The sequence below is a fragment of the Lolium rigidum genome, chromosome 4 (assembly GCF_022539505.1).
Source record: "Lolium rigidum isolate FL_2022 chromosome 4, APGP_CSIRO_Lrig_0.1, whole genome shotgun sequence".
In the NCBI taxonomy this organism is placed as follows: Eukaryota; Viridiplantae; Streptophyta; class Magnoliopsida; order Poales; family Poaceae; genus Lolium; species Lolium rigidum.
The window spans coordinates 17,067,166-17,087,900 of record NC_061511.1 but is presented as its reverse complement, the minus strand read 5'-3'; the positions used below and the strand labels follow the sequence as shown (position 1 = coordinate 17,087,900).

General features: G+C 45.0%; 1 protein-coding gene across 2 annotated transcripts; it reads right to left on the bottom strand.

Annotated features, from left to right (window-relative positions):
• Positions 1-14,647: 14,647 nt before the first annotated feature.
• Positions 14,648-18,978, bottom strand: LOC124706778 (sodium/hydrogen exchanger 2-like). 2 transcript variants are annotated; one of them, XM_047238446.1, is made up of 15 exons: positions 18,784-18,978; positions 18,547-18,665; positions 18,246-18,343; positions 17,383-17,442; positions 17,225-17,271; positions 16,949-17,143; positions 16,767-16,813; positions 16,594-16,660; positions 16,298-16,398; positions 16,098-16,199; positions 15,837-15,975; positions 15,690-15,752; positions 15,466-15,549; positions 14,803-15,168; positions 14,648-14,711 (listed from the first exon to the last, which is right to left on the bottom strand). In XM_047238446.1, exons 1-14 carry the CDS (start codon positions 18,970-18,972, stop codon positions 14,818-14,820), a joined length of 1,662 nt encoding a protein of 553 aa, XP_047094402.1. In that variant the 5' UTR covers positions 18,973-18,978; the 3' UTR covers positions 14,648-14,711; positions 14,803-14,817. The 2 variants fall into 2 exon arrangements, with proteins under 2 accessions (XP_047094402.1, XP_047094401.1); XM_047238445.1 differs by having other exon boundaries at positions 14,648-15,168.
• Positions 18,979-20,735: the final 1,757 nt, after the last annotated feature.

Below are 20,735 nucleotides of genomic sequence, written 5' to 3'. Positions count from 1 at the left end.
GAATCTCCCTTAGCTAGTCCTCCCCTCCATCCTTCATGAAATTCTCTTCTTCCGACTTTCATCATGGATCCATAGTCACTTGATGTCAACATAGAAAAAGAGCTTCGCGCCGCTCCCTCCAGAACCAATCGGTCGGAATAAAAGCATGGGTGCGCACGACCGAATACCACCGATCCAGCAAACTCCAGGCAAAAAGCACTGTTACATTCGCCGGCGGAGCCTTCCGGAACTCAACACACCTGCCAGATCACGAGTCCAGGCCTCCGGTAGGTCTTTCTCTTCACGCAAGAGGGGCCCTAGGACCGCCGCCTTTATTCTGCAAGACATGAGATCCCAAGATCCACCATATCTTGGTGGCCATCTCCGGCGAAAGGAGGAGGCCGCCGCCAAGGTCGGGGTCGCCGCCCCGACGCCCAAGTGATGCGGGCAGAGCCGCAGACCATCGATGCAACCCGCGCCGGAACAACATGGTGCAGGAGCTCGGGGCCTTCCAGGCCCATGCGGGTCCAGATCGAGCCCATCCACCCCACCGCCGTCTGCCAACCGCCTGCCGTCACCGCACCTCCGGCCGTTGTTGCCACGCACCACCACAGCAAGGCCTGAGAGCAAGCGCTGCCACCGCCAAGCCATGCCGCGACCAGCAGGAGCCCCGTCGCTGCCACGCCGCGCGAGCTTTGCCCGGCAGCGCCTCCGGCGGTGGCGGAGGGAAGGGAGTGCGTGAGGGGAGGGGTACTCGAGCGGCGGCAGGTGGAGCCCCGGTGCGGCGCAGCGCCGCCGCACGGGGGGACGGGTGGAGCGGTGATAGGTCAAGTTGATTTGTTCTCCCAGATAGGTCAAGTTGATTACTGCTAAGAAAATAAAGCTCCAATCGATCATGTTCATTGCGATCGCTAGCTTTGGTGACTAGTATTAGCGAGTTGCAGCAGATAGATCAAGTCGATACATCTAGGCAGAGTAACGCGTAGGTTCAACAAATCATGACTCTAGCAAATCATGTTTCCAGCAAGGGGGCGAAGCATGAGGGTTATTGTTGTTGGACCCAACCACTAGGGCCATGTCATGGGCTTTCATACCTGAAACAAAATATAAGCAATCCACGGACAAAGCCTTTAACAAGGGAACACAAAGAATTTGTCATTATCAAGCACAACCAAAAAAAAACCGGTAAAACCAAGCTCAACCAATGAAGGTAAGAAAAGGAGTTTTCGGGTTGTAACTCGAGACCTGGTACTCCAAAAGAATCACCAAATAGAAGCAAACCCTATGCAACCTCCCTCATTTGTCTAGAAGAAGTCGTTATTGCAATGCCTTGATCATCAAGATAGCTACACATGCGCCATTGACACATGCTATGCAATCTTTGATCCGATCCAAGGCTTATGCAACCGTGGACATCCACATGTGCACACTCCTACCATGGGCATCACCACACAATCAAAAATCGCACATTGAAAGAATCTTTGATGTAGAACATGTTTGACAAAGAGCAATCAAGTGACAACAGGGAAGAGCCATGGCGATGCAAGAGTAGATCACAGTAGAGAAGGACAAGGTAGCGCTTGAGGGGCGGAGAGTTTCCGTTGACAGGGACAAGGGGGCGAAGAGGGTTGTCATTGATGCAATGAGGGTGGTGACAAAGGTGGAGCAGGTTGGACTCATTAGGTTGACCGATGAGTTTAGGACCATAATGGCTCAGATGAGCATCATAGATTCTAAGACAAAGTCGTTGTGGCATGGTAGGCCAATGGTCGTCGCATTTGATCATGTTGGCGTGTTGGACTATGTTGTATGATCATCTCATGAACTATGTTTGATGATTTGTGGTGATCAAAACTTTTACCTTTCCGATTGAAAATTTCTATGAGTTGTAGTCGAACTATATGTGTTCAAATATTAATCTTTGAATTATTGTAGAAATGAGAAGGAAGAATATATTTGGACAAACAAGGTGGACAAAAGGAACATCCCATTGAATACCATGGTATTTGGGGGAAAACGAGTACTCACCCTTGGATATGCACTTAGTAGCTTCCTTGCATTAGCGTTTACCATTTCAACATGTCCTTGTGCATGATTACTTTTTTTTTTAACAGGGGACGGTCCCAGAGGGACCTAGAAGCATGTATTCATCGGTGGCAGCACAATTACATGTAGGACCGAAAGAAAAAAGGAAATTACAACCAAGTCCAGACAATAAGCACTAAGGACCCTAATATTGATGAAGAAAACGCCATCGGGTCCAGCTCCTCTACCACCGCAACAACACGCCGCAGCACAGTCAAGCACCTCGCCGCCGGGGACAGAATCACTTGGGGCGAGGCACCGGGAGCTAACTGTACTGGAGCTGAGAGGCCTCCTTGATGGCATAGCAGCCCGGAGGTTGAACATCTCCTTCAAGCGCCGGTTGGAGAAAGCCGCAACCGGCAGAGGAGGAGGGAGTGGTCGCCCTTCGATCGGAAGAGAAGGCAGCCAAAGACGAACTACCTTGGATGTACTCCCGAGCATAGCTTCTGTGCTCCCCTGCTGCAGACTCGTCACCCAGTGACCACCATCTTGGAGAAATCCTTCCTCAACATCACCACAACGAGATGGAAGAGCCCCAAAATTGCAACCACCAGCAACAAGCCTGCAAGCCAAAAGCGAGCTTATTGAAGGAGATACCGGCACCACCCACCCTGGCCGCTCGCAGCACCCCGCCACCAGCACCAGAAAGAGCAACACCGAATCCCACCGTCCGCTCAACAACGGTGAGAAACTCCAAAGCAACGGCAGAGCGCCAAACGAAGAAGTCGGCATCACGCCAAACCTGAAGCTAACACCTAGATCTACACTACTACTATACATGGGAGGGGTCCCTCACCCACCACGACGCCGGCCGCCGCCGGAGAAGGGGAGGGGAGGGGCCGACCGGCCCAGATCTGGAGAAGCCTGGAGAAAGCGGTGGGAGAGATGAGACTGTGCATGATTACTTTGTATGCTTGTATGAACATTAAATGATTACCAAACGTGGATACTCCACCTTGGTGCAAGGGTTTCCCTACCGCTTCGGTTGGTGATAGCGCCTCCATTTAGGTTCCCCATTTCTGGTATATCTTTTTTTTCGAAAATGGGCTCTTTATTACTTGCGCAATAGACCCGGCCTCTGCATAGCTAAGATGCACACAGCCGCACACGAATCCGTTATAAAACCACACAATAGGGTTCAAAGATAAAACATAGTCGAACGAACAGTAACAAGAACTAGCTAGGTGGGTCTAGCCGAAGTTCACGCTGCCACCCATGTTGGGAGAAAATATCCCTCGCCGTATTCTCCAACCGTGAAGACACCTCCGTAAATAGGTCTCGGTGCTCCACACGCTGCAGCGGTATCCATGAGCGAAGCAAAGCCGTGCACCGGTAGATGACCTGCAAAAAGGAAGAAGAAATATTATTGAAAATCTTGTCATTTCTACATAGCCATAGCGACCAAATGATTGCAATCGCTCCCATCCTAATAAGACGTTTAAACCTAACATCCACACCATTAAGCCGGTTACCAAATAAATTGGCAACACTACGCGGTGGGTATAAGGTAGACCCAATTTGGACGGCTGACCATATAGACCTAGCAACCTTACATTGGAAAAATAAGTGTTTAATAGTCTCGTCCCGATGACGAAGACACACTTTTTACTTCCATGCCAGCTTGCGTTTGGCAAGATTATCTTTCGTAAGAATAACCCCCGACGAAGATACCGGGCAAAGATTTTTGTTCTCGGAGGTATCTTCATTTTCCAAATCTTGGAGTTATTATCGACCGGGATAGTAGGCTGAATTAGAGCATTGTACATGGAAGCCACTGAGAATGAACCATTCCCGGTAAGATTCCAGCGAAATTCATCCGGTCCTTGCATCAATTGAACTAACTCAAAACGCTGTAACAAATCCTGCCAAGAGGCTTGTCTAGGACCGATGAGACTTCTTCTGAACTCCACATTTGGTGGGAAATTTTCCAACACCTTGGCGATAGTATCGCCTTTGTGGCGCACAATATTGTACAAAGCCGGATATTGTTCTCGGAGTGTGGTATTACCCAACCATTTATCCTCCCGTAAACGAATTTCCGATCCATCCTTTATAGAGAAAGAACCATATGGAAAGAAAAACTTCTTTGTTTCCATAAGACCAGCCCAAAAATGCGAATCTCCTGGTCTCCAAATAACCTGAGATAAAGCCTTTGAGCCAATATACTTCCTCTTAAGGAGCGTTTGCCATATGCCATCTTCGGTAAGTAGCTTATACAACTATTTACCGAGAAGTGCCCTATTCTTGACCTGGAGATCTTGAATACCAAGTCCTCCATGATCTTTGGGCCGACACAGCACACTCCATCTAGCCAGCCGATATTTACGCTTCTCGCAATCCCCTTGCCGAAGAATCTTGATCGGAAATAATCCAACCGTTTTAAGACTCCTCCGGGAAGTTGGAAGAAAGATATCATATAGAGTACCATATTACTCGGTACCGCATTTATGAGAACTAATCTTCCACCCAAGGACAGCAATTTACCTTTCCAACTACTTAATCTAATCTGAAGCCTTTCCTCAACTAATTTCCACTCAGCATTGGTAAGCCTCCGATAATGAATCGGAATTCCCAAGTACCTAATTGGAAATTGGCCTTGGCCACAGCCAAACGAGTTCAGCATATTCCGCAACATGCTCTTGGGCCTCGCCAAAACAGAACAATTCACTTTTATGGAAATTTATTTTCGGACCCGACAAGAGCTCAAACGCAGAAAGAATTAACTTTAGGTTCCGAGCCTTGTCCATGTCGTGATCCATAAAAAGTATTGTATCGTCGGCGTATTGAAGAATGGATAGCCCTCCATCAACCAGATGAGGAATGACCCCTTCAATTTGGCCCTCAGACTTTGCCCGTTCAATCAAGACAGCAAGCATATCAGCCACTATATTAAATAGCACTGGCGATAATGGATCTCCCTGTCTAAGTCCTTTCTTAGTCTGGAAATATTTGCCAACATCGTCATTGACTTTAATGGCAACACTTCCACCCGAGATAAAACTATTGATTAACGCACGCCACTCAACAGAGAAGCCTTTCATTCTGAGAGTTTGTTGCAAAAAGACCACTTAACCTTATCATAGGCCTTCTCAAAGTCAATCTTTAAGATGACGCCATTCAACTTCTTTCTATGCAATTCATGAACAGTTTCATGGAGGACGACAACCCCATCCAGAATATTCCGTCCTTGCATAAAAGCAGTTTGAGAAGGTCTAATGACATGATCAGCCACCGAATTTAATCGGATCGTGGCAACCTTAGTGAAAATTTTAAAGCTCACGTTAAGAAGACAAATAGGACGGTATTATTTCTGGTATATCTAGATATTTTTTTCCATGTTTCCTGCCTCCCGTATCCCCATCCTTCTGTCCTTGTCCTCACCCTGGTGTGTTTGTGTTCACAGGAGCCTATCTCTCACGCCAGTGTTTGGTAGCGGTACAACATCCTACTTCTAAAACACAAACCCGGCCACCTATCAAAGCCCTTCATGTTCAATGGTGCACGTTCGTAATACACATCAATGCCTATGTGGTTCTCTCTATACAATTCTAGTTAGATGGCGATCAAAGGGGTTGAAGGGCTGGTGAAGAAACTCGAACTCTCGGAGTCAGAGAAAAGGGGAGCGAAGATTGGTTGGACCATATGCAGGAAGGTGTGAGTACACCTGGCAAAACTCGGGCCGAGCCGGGATTCGGGCCAAGTCCGAAAAAGCCCGAACCTAAAATGCCAAGCCCGAGCCCGGCCCGACTGTCAGGCCTATAAATTGAGCTTGAACCTGGCCTGAACAGGCAAAAGCCCGGCCCCGCCCGAACCTTACTAAAATGCGAAAACTTCAAGCCTGGCCCGACCCGACGTTCGGGCTCAAAAATCAGGCCCGAACCCGGCCCGAAGTGTAAGCCTGACCTGGCCCGGCCCGAAATTATTGGGCTGGGTCGTTCGGGCCGGGCTGCCCATGCCCAGCTGTAGGTGTGAGGTTTGATCCCAAACCTTTGGAGAGCTCTTCTCTTGTAAAGCCACACGAAAAGCTCTTCGTTTAGAAACCAGTGATGGCCGATGTTCGAGGTTATACCGTAGGGCGGATCTGATGTCTGCTAAGGGGTTTGCTGTGAAAGGAAATCTATATCTATACTAATAATAAAGGGAAAAAGGTTTCTCCCTCGGTCGTTCGTTCAATTGAAAGTTATCCTAAAAGTTGGTACAAATTACCCACCACTGCCACCCGTAAGTTAAAATCTATACGTTTCCCTGGTTTGGTCCTCAAGTTTTGGTCGTCCGCTCCGCGTAACAGTCCGGTCGTCTATACAGAGATGAGTTCGTTCCGAACAAAAAAAGTCAGGCCTGCATCATATATATTCTAGGCCCGTTCCAGATCAACTCGTTGCATCGCATCGAGAGAGCTGATCGATTACGATTAATTGGGTCTCCAGCCTAAGCCAGGCGGCGACAATAGATACGGCAGGGAAACGGGCGGGGGCGGCCGTAGAGGCGACGATGCTTTAGATCGAAGGTTTTATGAACCGACTCAATCAAGCCAACGCCGGAGAAAGTTCCTCGCTCGCATGTCTTGGCCCTGCCCAGCGAACCGTTCGAACCTTCCTGGACGGTGCCCATGCCGTCGCAGCTTGGCCACCAAGAAGTAAGACGAGGTGCTGATCAGAATCGCCCTGCCGCCCGAAAAATACTAGGAAACGGCGAACGACCGATCGTACTTACGTACAAGCAGATGGCGTGCTCGAGGGGGGCGCGGCCATCATCGTCGGTGGCGCCTAAGCAGACGCGGTACTCGAGGAGGTCGAGATCACTGCTTATCTATTCACAGAGGATGAGGATGAAGATACGTGCTTGTCAACATGAGTACCGGCGGAACCATCGGCGGTGCTAGCTAGCTTTCGCATGTAACCATCAAGGCTTATGGAGATACGAGGTAACCTTTGCGTCTGCATGCGGAACGTTGCCAAGCAAAACATCCTACTCTACGGTCAGGGCTGCCGGCACCGGCCACCGGCCAGTGGGACTGTGGGAGTAAGTTTGCGTCCTCGCCGACCAGCAAAGCTCGTCGGCTTTCTGTGGAATAAAGCTTCGCATAGCATTTGGCAATGCGGCGGCGTGTTTTGCTCAGCCTGCATGTAGGATGTGTCTGAAGCTGTTCGCCGCCTAGCACGTCCATGGTAACGACGAGGGCCATGGCGAACGACCAGAGCAGCACCCGCGGAGCAGAAGGCGCGAGCCACGCTCAACATCTCGTGCCAGGTCGCATTCAGGTGAGCAGACAGTTAGCTTGCGGTCTGCCATGGTATGGGATCCTGCTGGCCGATGGAGTGGTGACGTGCGCTGCTTCATTTGGCCGAGCGCGCGGGCCTAGGTGAGGGCAGGGCAGCGTGTGCACATGCTGGCGCTCGAGCGCGCACAAGGAAAGGATGCGGCGGCATGGTATTGGATCTATCTAAATCATCAGGTATTGGATCGAGATGTGCCGAATTATACCTCCTCAAAAAAAAAAAAAAAAAGAGAGATGTGCCGAATTATACGAGAACAATAGTGTCGTCAATGCTGAGGGCAGTCTTGGGCCCTTCCTCTAATCTGTACGAGGTGTGATATATGCATTAAAGGGCTAACAGATTATACAAGTTAAGCATCATTAAACAATATAAATGGAGGATTTGTACGCACACCACGTCAGCCCGTAAGCTCATTTCATAAACAAAATGCACGTAAGTGTAGCATTACTCTTATAAAAGTGATATAATAGCTTTATTACCTCCAGATCTCATCGGAAATGTTTGATGCCTTTTGGGGTTTCTTTGGCGACCCTAACGTCACTGGATGAATTAACAAAATTACACCAGTTTTGAGCAAGATTACCCCTGACAAATTAACGTGAGAAAAAAAAAGTTTGCATGAGATAAGAAAATATAATCAAATCCCAAAAAATGAGTGGTGCAACACAATATACCCTATATTTTGGATTTTTTCTCAAAAAAATATACATCATATATCAACGAACGAAGGGAGTGTATTTCTCTTTGCCCTTCGGTAGTTTAAGTATCCTTATTATAGTATTTGACAATGTCACTAGGCCTAACTTCCAAGTGCATTCGTGGACACGGTTGTACCAATGAGAACGTACAATGTGCGTCTCTGTGTCGATCGAAAAAAAATTCTCCCGATGCAACGCACGGGCTTGTTTCCTAGTGAGAGATAATGCTGTTTGGTTGTATTCCCCTTCATATCTGGTCAACAAAACAGACCGGAATTCTAAACTAACAAAACAATGCCAAGTAGTTCCCGAGAAGAAAACAATGACGACTCGTGAACAGTTCCAATTTCGTTTTCTTTCTAAAAAAGGTTAACATCGAGAGAGCATGTACAAGCAAACAGATCAACTAGTCAATTAAAAATACTACATGCAAACAGTATTGCCAGTTTGCCCCCAAAGATGAACTATTGCCAGTTTGACACCAAAGATGAACTTCCATCACCTCTGGCAGAATGGTCATGCACTCATGCTTGCCGCCAGGATCAGCTAGAGAGGAAGGACAGAGAAGACAAAGTGGAGATTGGGCAAGCAATGACGATTTGGGTAGATAACTCGAACTTCAGGATTAGCATGGTATACCGATTCGTTTTAAAAGCGAAAGATGCGGGAAGCCGCGCCAAGCCCCTCCCGACGTGCTTGCAGGCTCTTTTTGTTTTTGTTGAGAGAGCTGCTTGGAGAATCCCAGACCTAAAAGTTAGATGTTTGTCTAGGCTTATACTTTTAAGGATCCAAAAGCAGGCGGAGCTCAAGACCCCAGACCAAACAAACAGGTACTTAGACATCCACATGTACAAATTACAGTAAATAAACCATCACGCATACTTGCACAGTCAAGTACACCCTGCAAATATTTCAGGAAGTTTCAAATAGTGCAATTGATAAAAGATAAAACCTGATCTGCCATACTCGGATGTGCAGAAAGGGTTTAATTGATACCGAGATGAGATACCCAACTACAAAACCACATGGATAAGCGACAAGCTGGTGACGTAGTCTTCTTCAACATGCCAAATGTTCTTGGAGAAGCAGCGGTACGGGTGAAGTGCACGCGTTAAATTTCAGTCACACTTGGTTCTGTAGCTAACTTTGCTACGACTACATCATGCACTGTTAAAAAAAGACTACATCATGCAAAATGGGGCCCTTTCATGCATATTTCTGGCCTACAAAAGCTATGTAGCATCTGGAAGTACTCCTTGGCCTTGCTTTCAGCGACTGAGCGATGGAAAATTACTGTCATCTTTTCTAGCACAGGTGCCCAATCAAATAACCGTTTCGGAAGAGCAGCTTCATGTTCAGTTCCTCTCGAGTAAAGGATTACTAGAGTACTTCTTGGAGGCAATTCAGAGCGAGTCCCTCGGTTTTCCAGTTTGATGGCTGATCACAAACACAGCCTGATGGGCACGCAGTTTGCGCCTGAAACAAGGAGCAATTCAGCTTAATAAGGTCAGACAACATTATTTTATATTTAACGCCATGAAATAAGAATGATGGAACTAGAAATTCTAAGATTATGCGATATATAAAATGTCCCTTAACAAATCTACAACAGAATAACACGTGGAAGACAGTTTAAAGTCGGCCCATTGCAGAGAATATGATTGTTCTATCCAAATACGAGATCAAACAACAAACAGTTCAATATTTGCAGTCAAGTACTGTGCTATCAATTAAGCATTAGGGCATTGTTATTGTCTTACTGATGCAAATCTTTTTTTAAACGCCTAAAGAATAATGTATATTGATGGAGCAGCAGCTCACCTCATCTTTCTTGATGGAGCAGTAGCTCACCTCATCTTTCTTAGTCCCTGGCGGCTGGTGTGGTTTTTTCTGTCTTAGGGTTAGCTCTCCTCCAGCTTCCTCCTTTTATAGGTCAGCACATACATGGGCTTGGGCCACTTGAGCTAGAAACATGTCCAGTGTTTAACACTCCTCCTCAAGATGGTAGATATCTATCAATCTCATCTTGTCACATGCCAAGTTGCATTCCCTTGTTCCCAATCCCTTTGTCAAGCAATCAGCAATCTGCTTCCCAGCTGACATGAGTAAAGCTGATGATCCCAGCATCAAGTTTCTCCTTAATGAAGAAGCGATCAATTTCCACATATTTTATCCTATCATGTTGGACTGGATTATTTGCAATACTTATGGCTGACTGATTATCACACCAAGATCTCAATGACTCTTTCTCAGAAGCTTCAACTCGCTCAGGAGATGGTTCACCCAAAGCATCTCACACACCCCTTTAGATAAAGATATGCATTCAGCTTCTGTCGTTGATCTAGACACAATTGTTTGTTTCTTGCTTCTCCATGACACCAGATTTCCTCCCACAAACACACAATAGCCTGACGTTGATCTTCTATCATCTCGACAACCAGCCCAATCAGAGTCACTATAGTCATCCACCTCAAGGTGTCCACTCTTTGCAAACCACCCCCTTTCCCGAAGTTCCCTTCAAGTATCTCAAGATTTTGTGCACTATATCAAGATGCCCACTCCTTGGTTCATGCATGTATCTGCTCACCACACCCACGGCATATGTAATGTCAGGCCTGGTATGACACAAGTACAAGAGTCTCCCAACCAATTTCTGATAATTTTCCTTATTCACTAGCTCACCTGATTGTGCAGTCATTTGATGATTTTGTTCAATTGGGGTAGGGGTTGCACGACATCCCATTATGCCCATGTCACTCAAGAGATTTAGGGTGTATTTTCGTTGACATAAAGATATTCCATTATCTGTTCGAGCCACTTCTATGCCAAGGAAATATTTTAGGTTTCCCAAATATTTCACCTCAAATTCCTTGCTCGGACACTCCTTCAATCTCTTTATTTACTCTTGGTCATCTCCAGTGATGATAATGTCATCCACATAAACTGCAAGAATGGTGATCCTCCGCTCAGCGTGTCTATAGAACACTGTGTGGTCACCATTGCATTGACCATACCCCATACTACACACAGCTCGTATAAACCTATCAAACCATGCCCTTGGAGATTGCTTCAGACCATACAAGGATTTCTTCAGCCTGCATACTTTTCCCTTGGTCTGTAGGTACCAAAACCTGGTGGTATCTGTACACTTCTTCCTGCAGGTCACCATGTAAGAAGGCATTTTTGACATTTAATTGATGCAACTTCCACCCAAAGTTAGCAGCACATGAAACCAATATTCTTATTGTGTTCATCTTCGCCACTAGAGTAAACGTCTCATCGTAGTCAATTCAATAAGTTTGACTAAATCCTCTAGCGACCAATCTGGCATTATACCTTTCTACCTTCCCTTCGGGATTCTGCTTCACAGTATAGATCTACTTACAACTCACTGCCTTTTTCCCTGCTGGTAGTGTGGTTAGCACCCATGTCTTGTTTTTCTTCAGTGCTTCCAACTCTTCTATCATTTCTTCGCGCCACTTCGGATCTTACTTTGTTGTCTTCCAATCGTTTGAAATTGACACGGTTTGTAGAGAGGCCACAAAAGCTCTATAGGAATGAGACAAAGCCTCGTAAAAAACAAATTTGATATGGTTAATATTATCACTTCTCTCACTTCTCAATACTTTGACACATCCTAGGGCTCTACTCAACATATGATGATATGATCTTGTAAATATATGGTCTGCCTAGGAATTCTACCTTGCTATCTTCTGTAGCTTGTTCTTCAGGAAATCTGATAAACCTGCATCTTGTGGTGTGCCTCCACCTCCTAGCTTCTTCATCTTGATCCTAGCTAATGTATGGGTGGTCTCAAGGTTTTGGTTTCCTTGTAACATGGTAGTAGATGATCAAATGGATGAAGGGTGTAGCTTCTTTTATAGGCTTGGGCAAGCTCTAGTATCATGACACATAGGTGGGTGACTCTTGTTTTGGTTTGATGAGTAAGGTGCTTAGTTGTCATGCCCTCATCCATATCAATCCTTTGGGCATGAGGTGGCATAGCTTGGAATGCAAGTCATGTAGATATTTTCATCCTATGTGGCATGGATATTATCCTCTCATATGATTTGTTTTTGGATAACCAAGTGGCATTTGTTACTAAATATCTTGTGGATGGTTTTATTATTGTGGATGAGGCACCATATCATATTTGATTGGATTTATATTATAATATTGGTCAAAAGGTCAAGGTTGAAGGTTATTCCTCAATTTTGGATAGTTGGTGTTTGATTTCACCAAGGCATGATCATATGAGTTTCAAAATACTCATAGTTAGTTTTATTCAAATAGTTTGAACTATAATTCGTAATGTAAACGGATTTAGTTTTATGATATTCCATATATTTAGTAAGTTATGATTTAAATAAGAATGTGTGGTTTTTATGCACTTTAGACCCTGTGGTTTACCTGATTTGGTAATAAGTTTAGAAGTAAATTAAATTACACACAAAGGTAGTTGCTTAATTTTATGTGTTAATAAGTTAGGGTTTGATTCTTAAAAAATGTGTTGTTATAAGGAGTACCATGTTATGATCCGTTATAGGATTTGGTATTTGATCCTCACTTAAAGTGTTGTATAATAGTTCTAATTCCTTTTGATCCAACCTATGGATCAAATTATGTCTACCCAAAATAAGGGTTTAGCAAAGGTCACATTGAGGTTTATAGCGCTTGACTTGATGAGCTACTTCAATTCCATCAAGTCAAGTGAAACTTCAATTACTGTGACAAGTTTTATTTGAAAGCGCGAAAATTCTCCGGATTTTCTATGCATGAATGCAATGCACACATCTATATTCCCTCTTTTTGTAGCCTCTAAACCTGGGATATTATAGCCAGCCATGACGTTGCCGCCTGTAACACCCCGACCACCCCCGGTCGGGCCTGTTACCCCTGGCAGGTCTCTAGGATCTCTACACTAGCCCCACAGACCAACACATGTCTCTGCTGCGCATTTTATCCTCACTCGTGCGCACCCGGGAACTACTTCCCGGTCGGTCACCCATCCACAAATTACTCCGGGCCAAGCACGCTTAACCTTGAGTTCTTTGCTGGTGAGCTTTCGGAAAAGAAGTTGCAACATGTTGGTATGAGTATCCTATCAATCCTATTAAGCCCTGGGCCAGGATGTCACACTCATCCCCCCTTAGAAGATCGACGTCCTCGTCGATCAGCCCCAGGCCAGGAGCGTCCCCTCTTGGCACACGTCTGTGCGTTCAGTGTCGGCACATGTGCAATGCCGTGTGCCATGACGGGCCACACCAGCCATGCGCCACATGCCCGAACCCCTGACCCGCACACGCCCATGTAACCGCGAAGGTCGGCTCTGATACCAAATGTAACACCCCGACCACCCCCGGCCGGGCCTGTTACCCCTGGCAGCTCTCTAAGATTTCTAGACTAGCCCTACATACCAACACATGTCTTTCATGCGCACTTTGCCCTCACTCGTGCGCACCCAGGAACTACTTCTCAGTCGGTCATCCATCCTCAAATTACTCCGAGCCAAGCACGCTTAACCTCGGAGTTCTTTGTTGATGAGCTTCCGGAAAAGAAGTTGCTACTTGTTGGTATGAGTATCCTATGAATCCTATTAAGCCCTTGGTCAGGATGTCACACCGCCTTCCTTCCCTCGGCCACTTCTACATCCATTTCTAGCTTCAAATCAATGTCTCTCCTGCGGAATCTGGTTTTCTTCTCCATGTCCGACGAAATCATGTTCCTCCTAGCTTCCGATCTCTATGGGGCACCCCGGTACAGCCACAGCAGCACCACAAATTTTGCTCCACCTCCATCGATTCGGCCTCCTCCGCCCACTACACCCATGACGGCCCTTTCAGTCACCCCATCATCCATCCTTCCCAGCGCCGCGGCCATGCGCGGCTGACAGAGGCGATGCAGAACCCCTCATGATGAACTGTTTGTGTATTGGTACTTTATTAGTAGTAGGGGTTGTGATGACATGTTTGCGCACAACTTAATTCGTGGTAGTTAGGGTCTCGAGGATGAACTGCTTGTAAACTATCTACTCTATTATTTTATCTACTATGTGTGATTATGGTGGTAAGATCACCACTTGCGAGAAGTGATTAGCAGACACATAGACCGGATGCACTCAAATAGATAAGTTTGCATCACCCATGTTAGAAGTGTTTGTTTGCAGTTCACTGAAGAGGCTGCACAAAGTGATCCAGCTTATACTTTACAGGCTACTAAACGGATTGCTGAACATGATCTAGTGTATGTATTTGCTCAGCTCTGTCCACCCTAGACTACGAAAATACTGCAGTCTACCAAACATGTTCTTAAGCTGTCACCATCCGAATGACATGGACCTACCGGCTTTGCATATGCTTGGAATACCGACGAGAAGCGTTTACCGTAATGCAAACAATGACCATGAACAATTTCCTACACTGGGGAAAAAGTTCAGTAATCAGTGGTTATGAACCAAACATTCATCACGCAGTCTCAGCGAGGACTTTGCATTTTCCAAAAGTAAATTCTCATTTTCAACCTGTAATTTAGTACAGTACATATAAATGCTAATATCCAACATCTGACTGTTATATCTGCGCAACAATGAAATTTACAGGCAAAATGTACATCTGGAATTGCCCCAGAAAACTACTTAATCACCTTCCGTAGGTAATTCTGTGTAAACTATCTGCACAAGATATACCGACAAATCCGTCAACAAACTCGAAGAACAAAATTGTGTGGTATCTGAACATTTACACACAAAAAAAAACTTGCACCTTCTGAGCTTCAACTCAGCTATGGTCGTCTGCCTCTGTCACAGTGTCCAGGCTACCCAGGCCAGGCCCATGGGTGCTCCGCTCCACCGGCGAACCAGGGACAAACGGTACAAACCCTCGTCCCCCGAACATCGGGCGCATGAACCTATCATCGAACTTGCGCCACACACGATGAACAGAGCGTGTTTGTATGGTGAGAAGAAGCTGAAGGTTGGTTTGAGGTGGGTATTGGCCAATATCCAAGTCGGAGCCCAATAAGCTACTCAGAAGTGGGTCAAGGAATGACTGGCTTGAGCCATCAGCTGTATTGCTAGGCCTTGGTGGGATGAGGAGATTAATCAGAGGCTTAGTCAGCAAGCCAAAAACCTGGATCAAATATATGGCATATACATTAGCAAAATGAAGGATCATTCCCCTTCTTGAGGGAAGCAAAAGAGTATGATACTATCATCGAGACTCCTTCTATGACTACTGTATTATCCATTGACCTATCAACCGATTCAAATAAATCATATAAAGAACAAACAGCAATATTGTAGAACGTTTTACATTATCACATATAATATATTTTGTCTGAAGAAATCATAACATAAGAAAAAGCCACTATAAACATCTGCATTGTGCATAATATGATTTATAATGAGAAAGTTATAGTAGTATTACCATTGTGCTGAACAGAACAACAATGACTGTGCTAGTGATCATGATAGCATTTACCCGGACTGCAGTATGACCAGATGTTGTAAACTGCAAATTTTTAGAAATGTATGTTACACATCAGAACCTCTAGATACTCAAAGATAGCTTCATAAAACATGTGATTTCAGTTCCGAGTCAATTCACGAGAGATGATTATTCAGCTCATATTTGTTACTGTCATGCATCACCTTGTTGTAAGCAAGTGCAATCGAAACTGCTCCTCTCATGAGACCTGCCCACCATATTATTACCTAGCGAAAAATACCAACAAACTTAACTCCCTATGGTTTAAGGGACACAAAATGACAGAAGTCTAAATGAAGTTAAATACTAACCTGTTGTCTCATGGAAATCTTCAGACGGGCCTCCTTTTTACTTAAGTTGGATATAAAAGATAAAGGGAATACGAATGCTGCTCTTCCCACCATAACCAAGCCCAATATAATAGCACTTAAAGCAATTGGTTTTTTGGGGCTGCACCATAGGGGCAATGACACTTGAATTAGTTGTGAGGATAAATGGTTAGAAAATCTGCAGAAATTGTTGTACCAGTATGTCTTAGTACCACTACATTATTCATGGACAGCAAAAGGTACCTGCTACTAGCTAATCTCCATTTTTCAATGTCCAATGCATCCATCCCAACGTAGAGAAAAAGAAATAGTTCAGCAATGAATGATAAGGTTGCAAAAGTATGCCTGCAGTATGCATAGAAGAATATCAATAAAGCTAGTACACATATTTTTAAATGGATCGCAATGGTTGCCAGCAAAGCTGGTTAGCAGACAATACATACTTGGTAGTAACCCTAGAGCTTTCTGTCACATTATGCCAAGTGTAATGCGACATTACTATTCCACAGAAGAACACAGTGAGAATACCACTTAGATCCAGCAGCTGAAATACCCGAAAAGGCGGATTAGTGATAATTGCATGCTTCTGAAAGGAGAAACTAAGGCCCAAAATAGAAGAAAATAAATAAGTGAAGTTTATAAATATTGTATCAATCTCATATGATAATTATTGTGTCCCCAAATTTTTTGAAATACAAGAATTGCCTATTTTTAAAAAGATATATTCATAGACACCCACCATTGACAGCATATAGGAAAGGTATGCCATGAGCATCATGATAGCAACTTCTCTGTCAGTTGAGTGTCTGCACATAACACCACAAGCATGCCATAATAATAATCAAAAATCTGAAGTAATTCGTACTGTAAACTGTAAACTAACGAATTCACATTTGAGAGCTCTGTACAGACCTTGCAAAACAAAGTTTCTTAATAGTGTAGGCACTGAGCAGCCCAACCTGGAAAAAAAGTGATACCACTAGTCAGTCAGAAATGAATCATCAAGAAAGAATGCTTAGAAAAATATATATGCTCTCACAATCTAAAGCAACATTATTAGTGTTGGTGTCACAAAAGTGGCAAAGGTAACTTACAGCTATTCCAAGAACAGTACTGGTGAAAAGTAGGTAGAGGAATTTTCCAATAAGTTGTAGTAGAACAAAAGCATCGAAATGATCAAGATCAATGTTTTCAATTGCATTGAAGAGCACAACAGATGTAGCATCATTAACAACACCTTCACCAAAAACCAGACTATATAGTAGGGGTGTTTCATCCTGGTTAAGCACCTACAGATAACAACTTCACGAATTAAATGGTTTGTTGCATCATTTTGCAAGACAAGAATGACATATTGTTCAACTCAAAACCTGTAAGGTGCAAACAGAATCTGTTGCTGAGAAGATAGCCCCAATTGCTGCGCATATGAATTAAAGTCAGCTAAAAGAAAGATAACATATTCAGTGGTATCTAAAGTCCAAACAGTTCATATATTGAAATACATAAAGAGTAGAACAAAATATCCAACCAAGATAGTCCCCAAGCTGGAGTGGATCAACATCAAGTTTGCTGAACAATCCCATGGCACCTGATATGTCCATTAGACAAAAATCTTAGCACCTGAGCGAGATATCGAAGTTCGAACAATGCAAGGTTTGGACACATCATGCTATCAGTTCCTATATGATCCTATATGAAGGTGAGCTCCATAAATTCATGAACATAAAATTGTGGTTCTTCAATATGTTCCAGGAGCAATTCCTAATGGGCAAACTGTTTCATCATACAGTAAACTATCAGCTTTAGTTTTACCATTTACCTCAGGTATTTCCTTATCTCACTAGTTCTTTAGATTGTATAGAAAAATGTGTGCTTCACTCTGTTTGAAGTTATGAAAGTGCCTTGTTTTCTGGCTTGAGTCCACTACCATCTCAGCCGGTCCTAACTAGTACGTACTTAAAATAGGGTTTACATTTTAATGTCTATGGTAGCCATGCACCTCCGCTCAAGGACATGAAATACTACAACAGCTTTGAAGACAAACCAATCCTGAGAGGTACAAGCTGTCAGATTACAGCAAATTTATTGATTTGACGTTCACAATTGTGACAGTACTCTCTGCTTTTAGTCTCTACTAAGGTGTGTACCAAGTGTGTAGTACGAGAAGCTGCAGTACATAATCAAGCAAAAAAGATGGACTTTGTTAAAAGCACCTCCAACCTTTTCTAGTTAAAAAAAGGCTAGCTGGATTCTACGTAGTGTGTCTTGATTTATTTCTACGTGTGCACCAACTAAACCTATGAGTAACACTGAAATGCATTGAGGAGTAAGAGATTGTCACTGTTAATACAATACTGATGGACAAAAATGAGGAATGATTTAGTAACTTACCAAGGCTGATTATTACAAAGGATATCAATGTCCCAATAGCCCCAAACAAAGTAATTGTTGCAAAATTGCGGAAGAACTGTTTTTTCTTTACTTGAAACCTGATAGTTTGTGGAAATATTCACAATCAACACTTGAGAGTTGAGACGAAGACTAATCATATGAAATATAACTTCAGACTAATACAGTATTGTCCAAAAGATAAAAGAACCTGAACTAAGACACGCCAATGCATTTTCTTGCACGGAAAACGAAACAACAAGGCAGTAAGACAACTACTGGGAGTACTAGTTAGTGCGCTCACCCAGCGTTAAAGATGATGGGCGGGAGCAAGTAGATGAAGAATATATCCTCGCTGAAGACCAGAATGCGCGAATTGACCCCGTTGGTGACGAGCAGGATCACCCCTCCAGTAATCAGCCCCTGCAATCAAGCAAACAAGAACGAATGAAGAAAAAAGTCAGCGCTGCCACCCAGCCCCCGCGAGACAAAACCGCAAGCACCTGGAGCGCGCGCGTCAGAGAGAGAGAGGAGTGGTCACCATGACGAGCGCTGTGGTGGACTCGTTGACCCAGCGGTTCCCCTCGAGCAGGTGGCCGAAGACAATGCAGCCGCAGAGGAGCGCGACGAAGATGTTCATGGCGACGATGGAGTCGTAGTCCGACACCGACAGCGACATCCCGGTGTACTTGAGAGCGAGCGCCCCCAAATCCGTCCCCATGATGCCCATCGGCAGCGGCACCACCTCAGCGGTGGTTCCCCGGCGTCCAGCGGCCTGCGGAGAAAGGGGGAGAATTTGTAAGCGCCGAGTGGATTTCTAGCTTGGCTCGGTCGTCACCGGAAGCAAGCAGGCAGTAAGCAGCTGGAATCGCCAAGAAAACAGAGAAGCAGAGACCAGGAACGACGGTTAACCGCCAAGAATGAAACCAGCGTGCTCAAGAAACCAGAGTTTGAAACACGCACACATCTCCTCAGCTCGCGAAGAAAGCAAGAATCTTACGGAGCAAATTTGATCAGGATCCTTTGGACCATCGAAGAAAATTCCGTGCCAAAGCGGAAGACATGACAAAAAGAAGAGAGATTTCCCACGCTCACCTGGACGGCGCCGATTCAGGGAGGCCTACTGCCTGCCCGTCGGAGGGATCTGGAGAAAGGAAAAATCTGGGGGATGCGCGATTTGATTCGGAGAGAGACGTGGTTGGGGGAAGGGGTGGTGGAGACCCATCTGGCCATGGAGGGAGCGCCATGAAAGCGAGATGAGAGGGGAATGGATTAAACAAACCAGTGAAGCGCCGCGCTCAACGGCCAACCCCAAACACGAGCTGCGGTAGCGGCCCAGGCAATGACGAGTGGGGCCGGATCGCCCGGCCCCACGTGACGGTCTCTGGGGCTGGGTGTGGCCACGGTGACAGTGTGTGTATCTGGAGGGAAATGATGAGGCCGACGTGGCATGTCTGAATAGCTGGACAACGTGGGGACTGGCAGCTACGTATGTGACTGGCGGCCCACTACGGTATTCCAATTGCTGCGATGCCGACGTCTACGTCAGCGTACGCTTGTCTTGTAGTGCTACGTATACGGCAGCTAGCATGACCACTTGAACGCTAGTATAGTCCTAGGATGAGATATGTTTCGGTATCTCGGGCCATTTTCTACCTTCTCATGATATTATCATTTCTTACTGCCGGCAAATTGAGTAAAGTATGTTGAACAATTTTTTTCTTTTGGCAACCCTTCGAAAGATGATTCTTGAGGTATGAGTTCGAGAACTAGGCATTTTCAAGGCTCCCCGCTTGAGATTTTCTGTTACACTAGGTGAATCGCAATGCTATTCAATGAGGAAAACATTTATTTTAGCTTTCATGTTTGTACATTTGTAGAACATGCTTTCGTCACAAGTAAGTACTTCTTAAAATAGTGGTGACACCGAACATAGTCATGTCCTTAAACTTCGTTAATGCCCCAAATAGGTTGACACACCTTTTTTAAGGTGATGTGGCTTCATGACCACTTGAACACTAGTATTGTCTTGTAGTGATACGTACGGCAACTAGCATGACCACTTGAACGCTAGTATTGTCCTAGGATGAGATATGTTTCAGTTTCTGTGGGCATTTTCTACGTTTTCAAGACAGTATCATTTCTTAATGCGGAGATTTACACAAAAATAACCCTTTTAGCTAGAATTGCACAAAATGATCCTCCAGCCAAACTATTTCACGCTTCTAACCCTTCTGTGTGGCGTCCTTCGCAAGGGCGCCACACCCTTCTGTGTGGCTCCCTTCGCAAGGGCGTCACACATTCTGTTATACGTGGTGGCTCGAGCTTGCCCACCGATAATGTGTGGCGCTCCCACGGGCGCCACATAGACAGGTGTGGCGCCCTTCACAAGGACGCCACACAAAAAGGTTAGAGGCATAAAATACTTTGGCCGGAAGGTCATGTTATGCGTTTTTTCCCACAAAGGGTTATTTTTATGTAAATCGGCAGGAA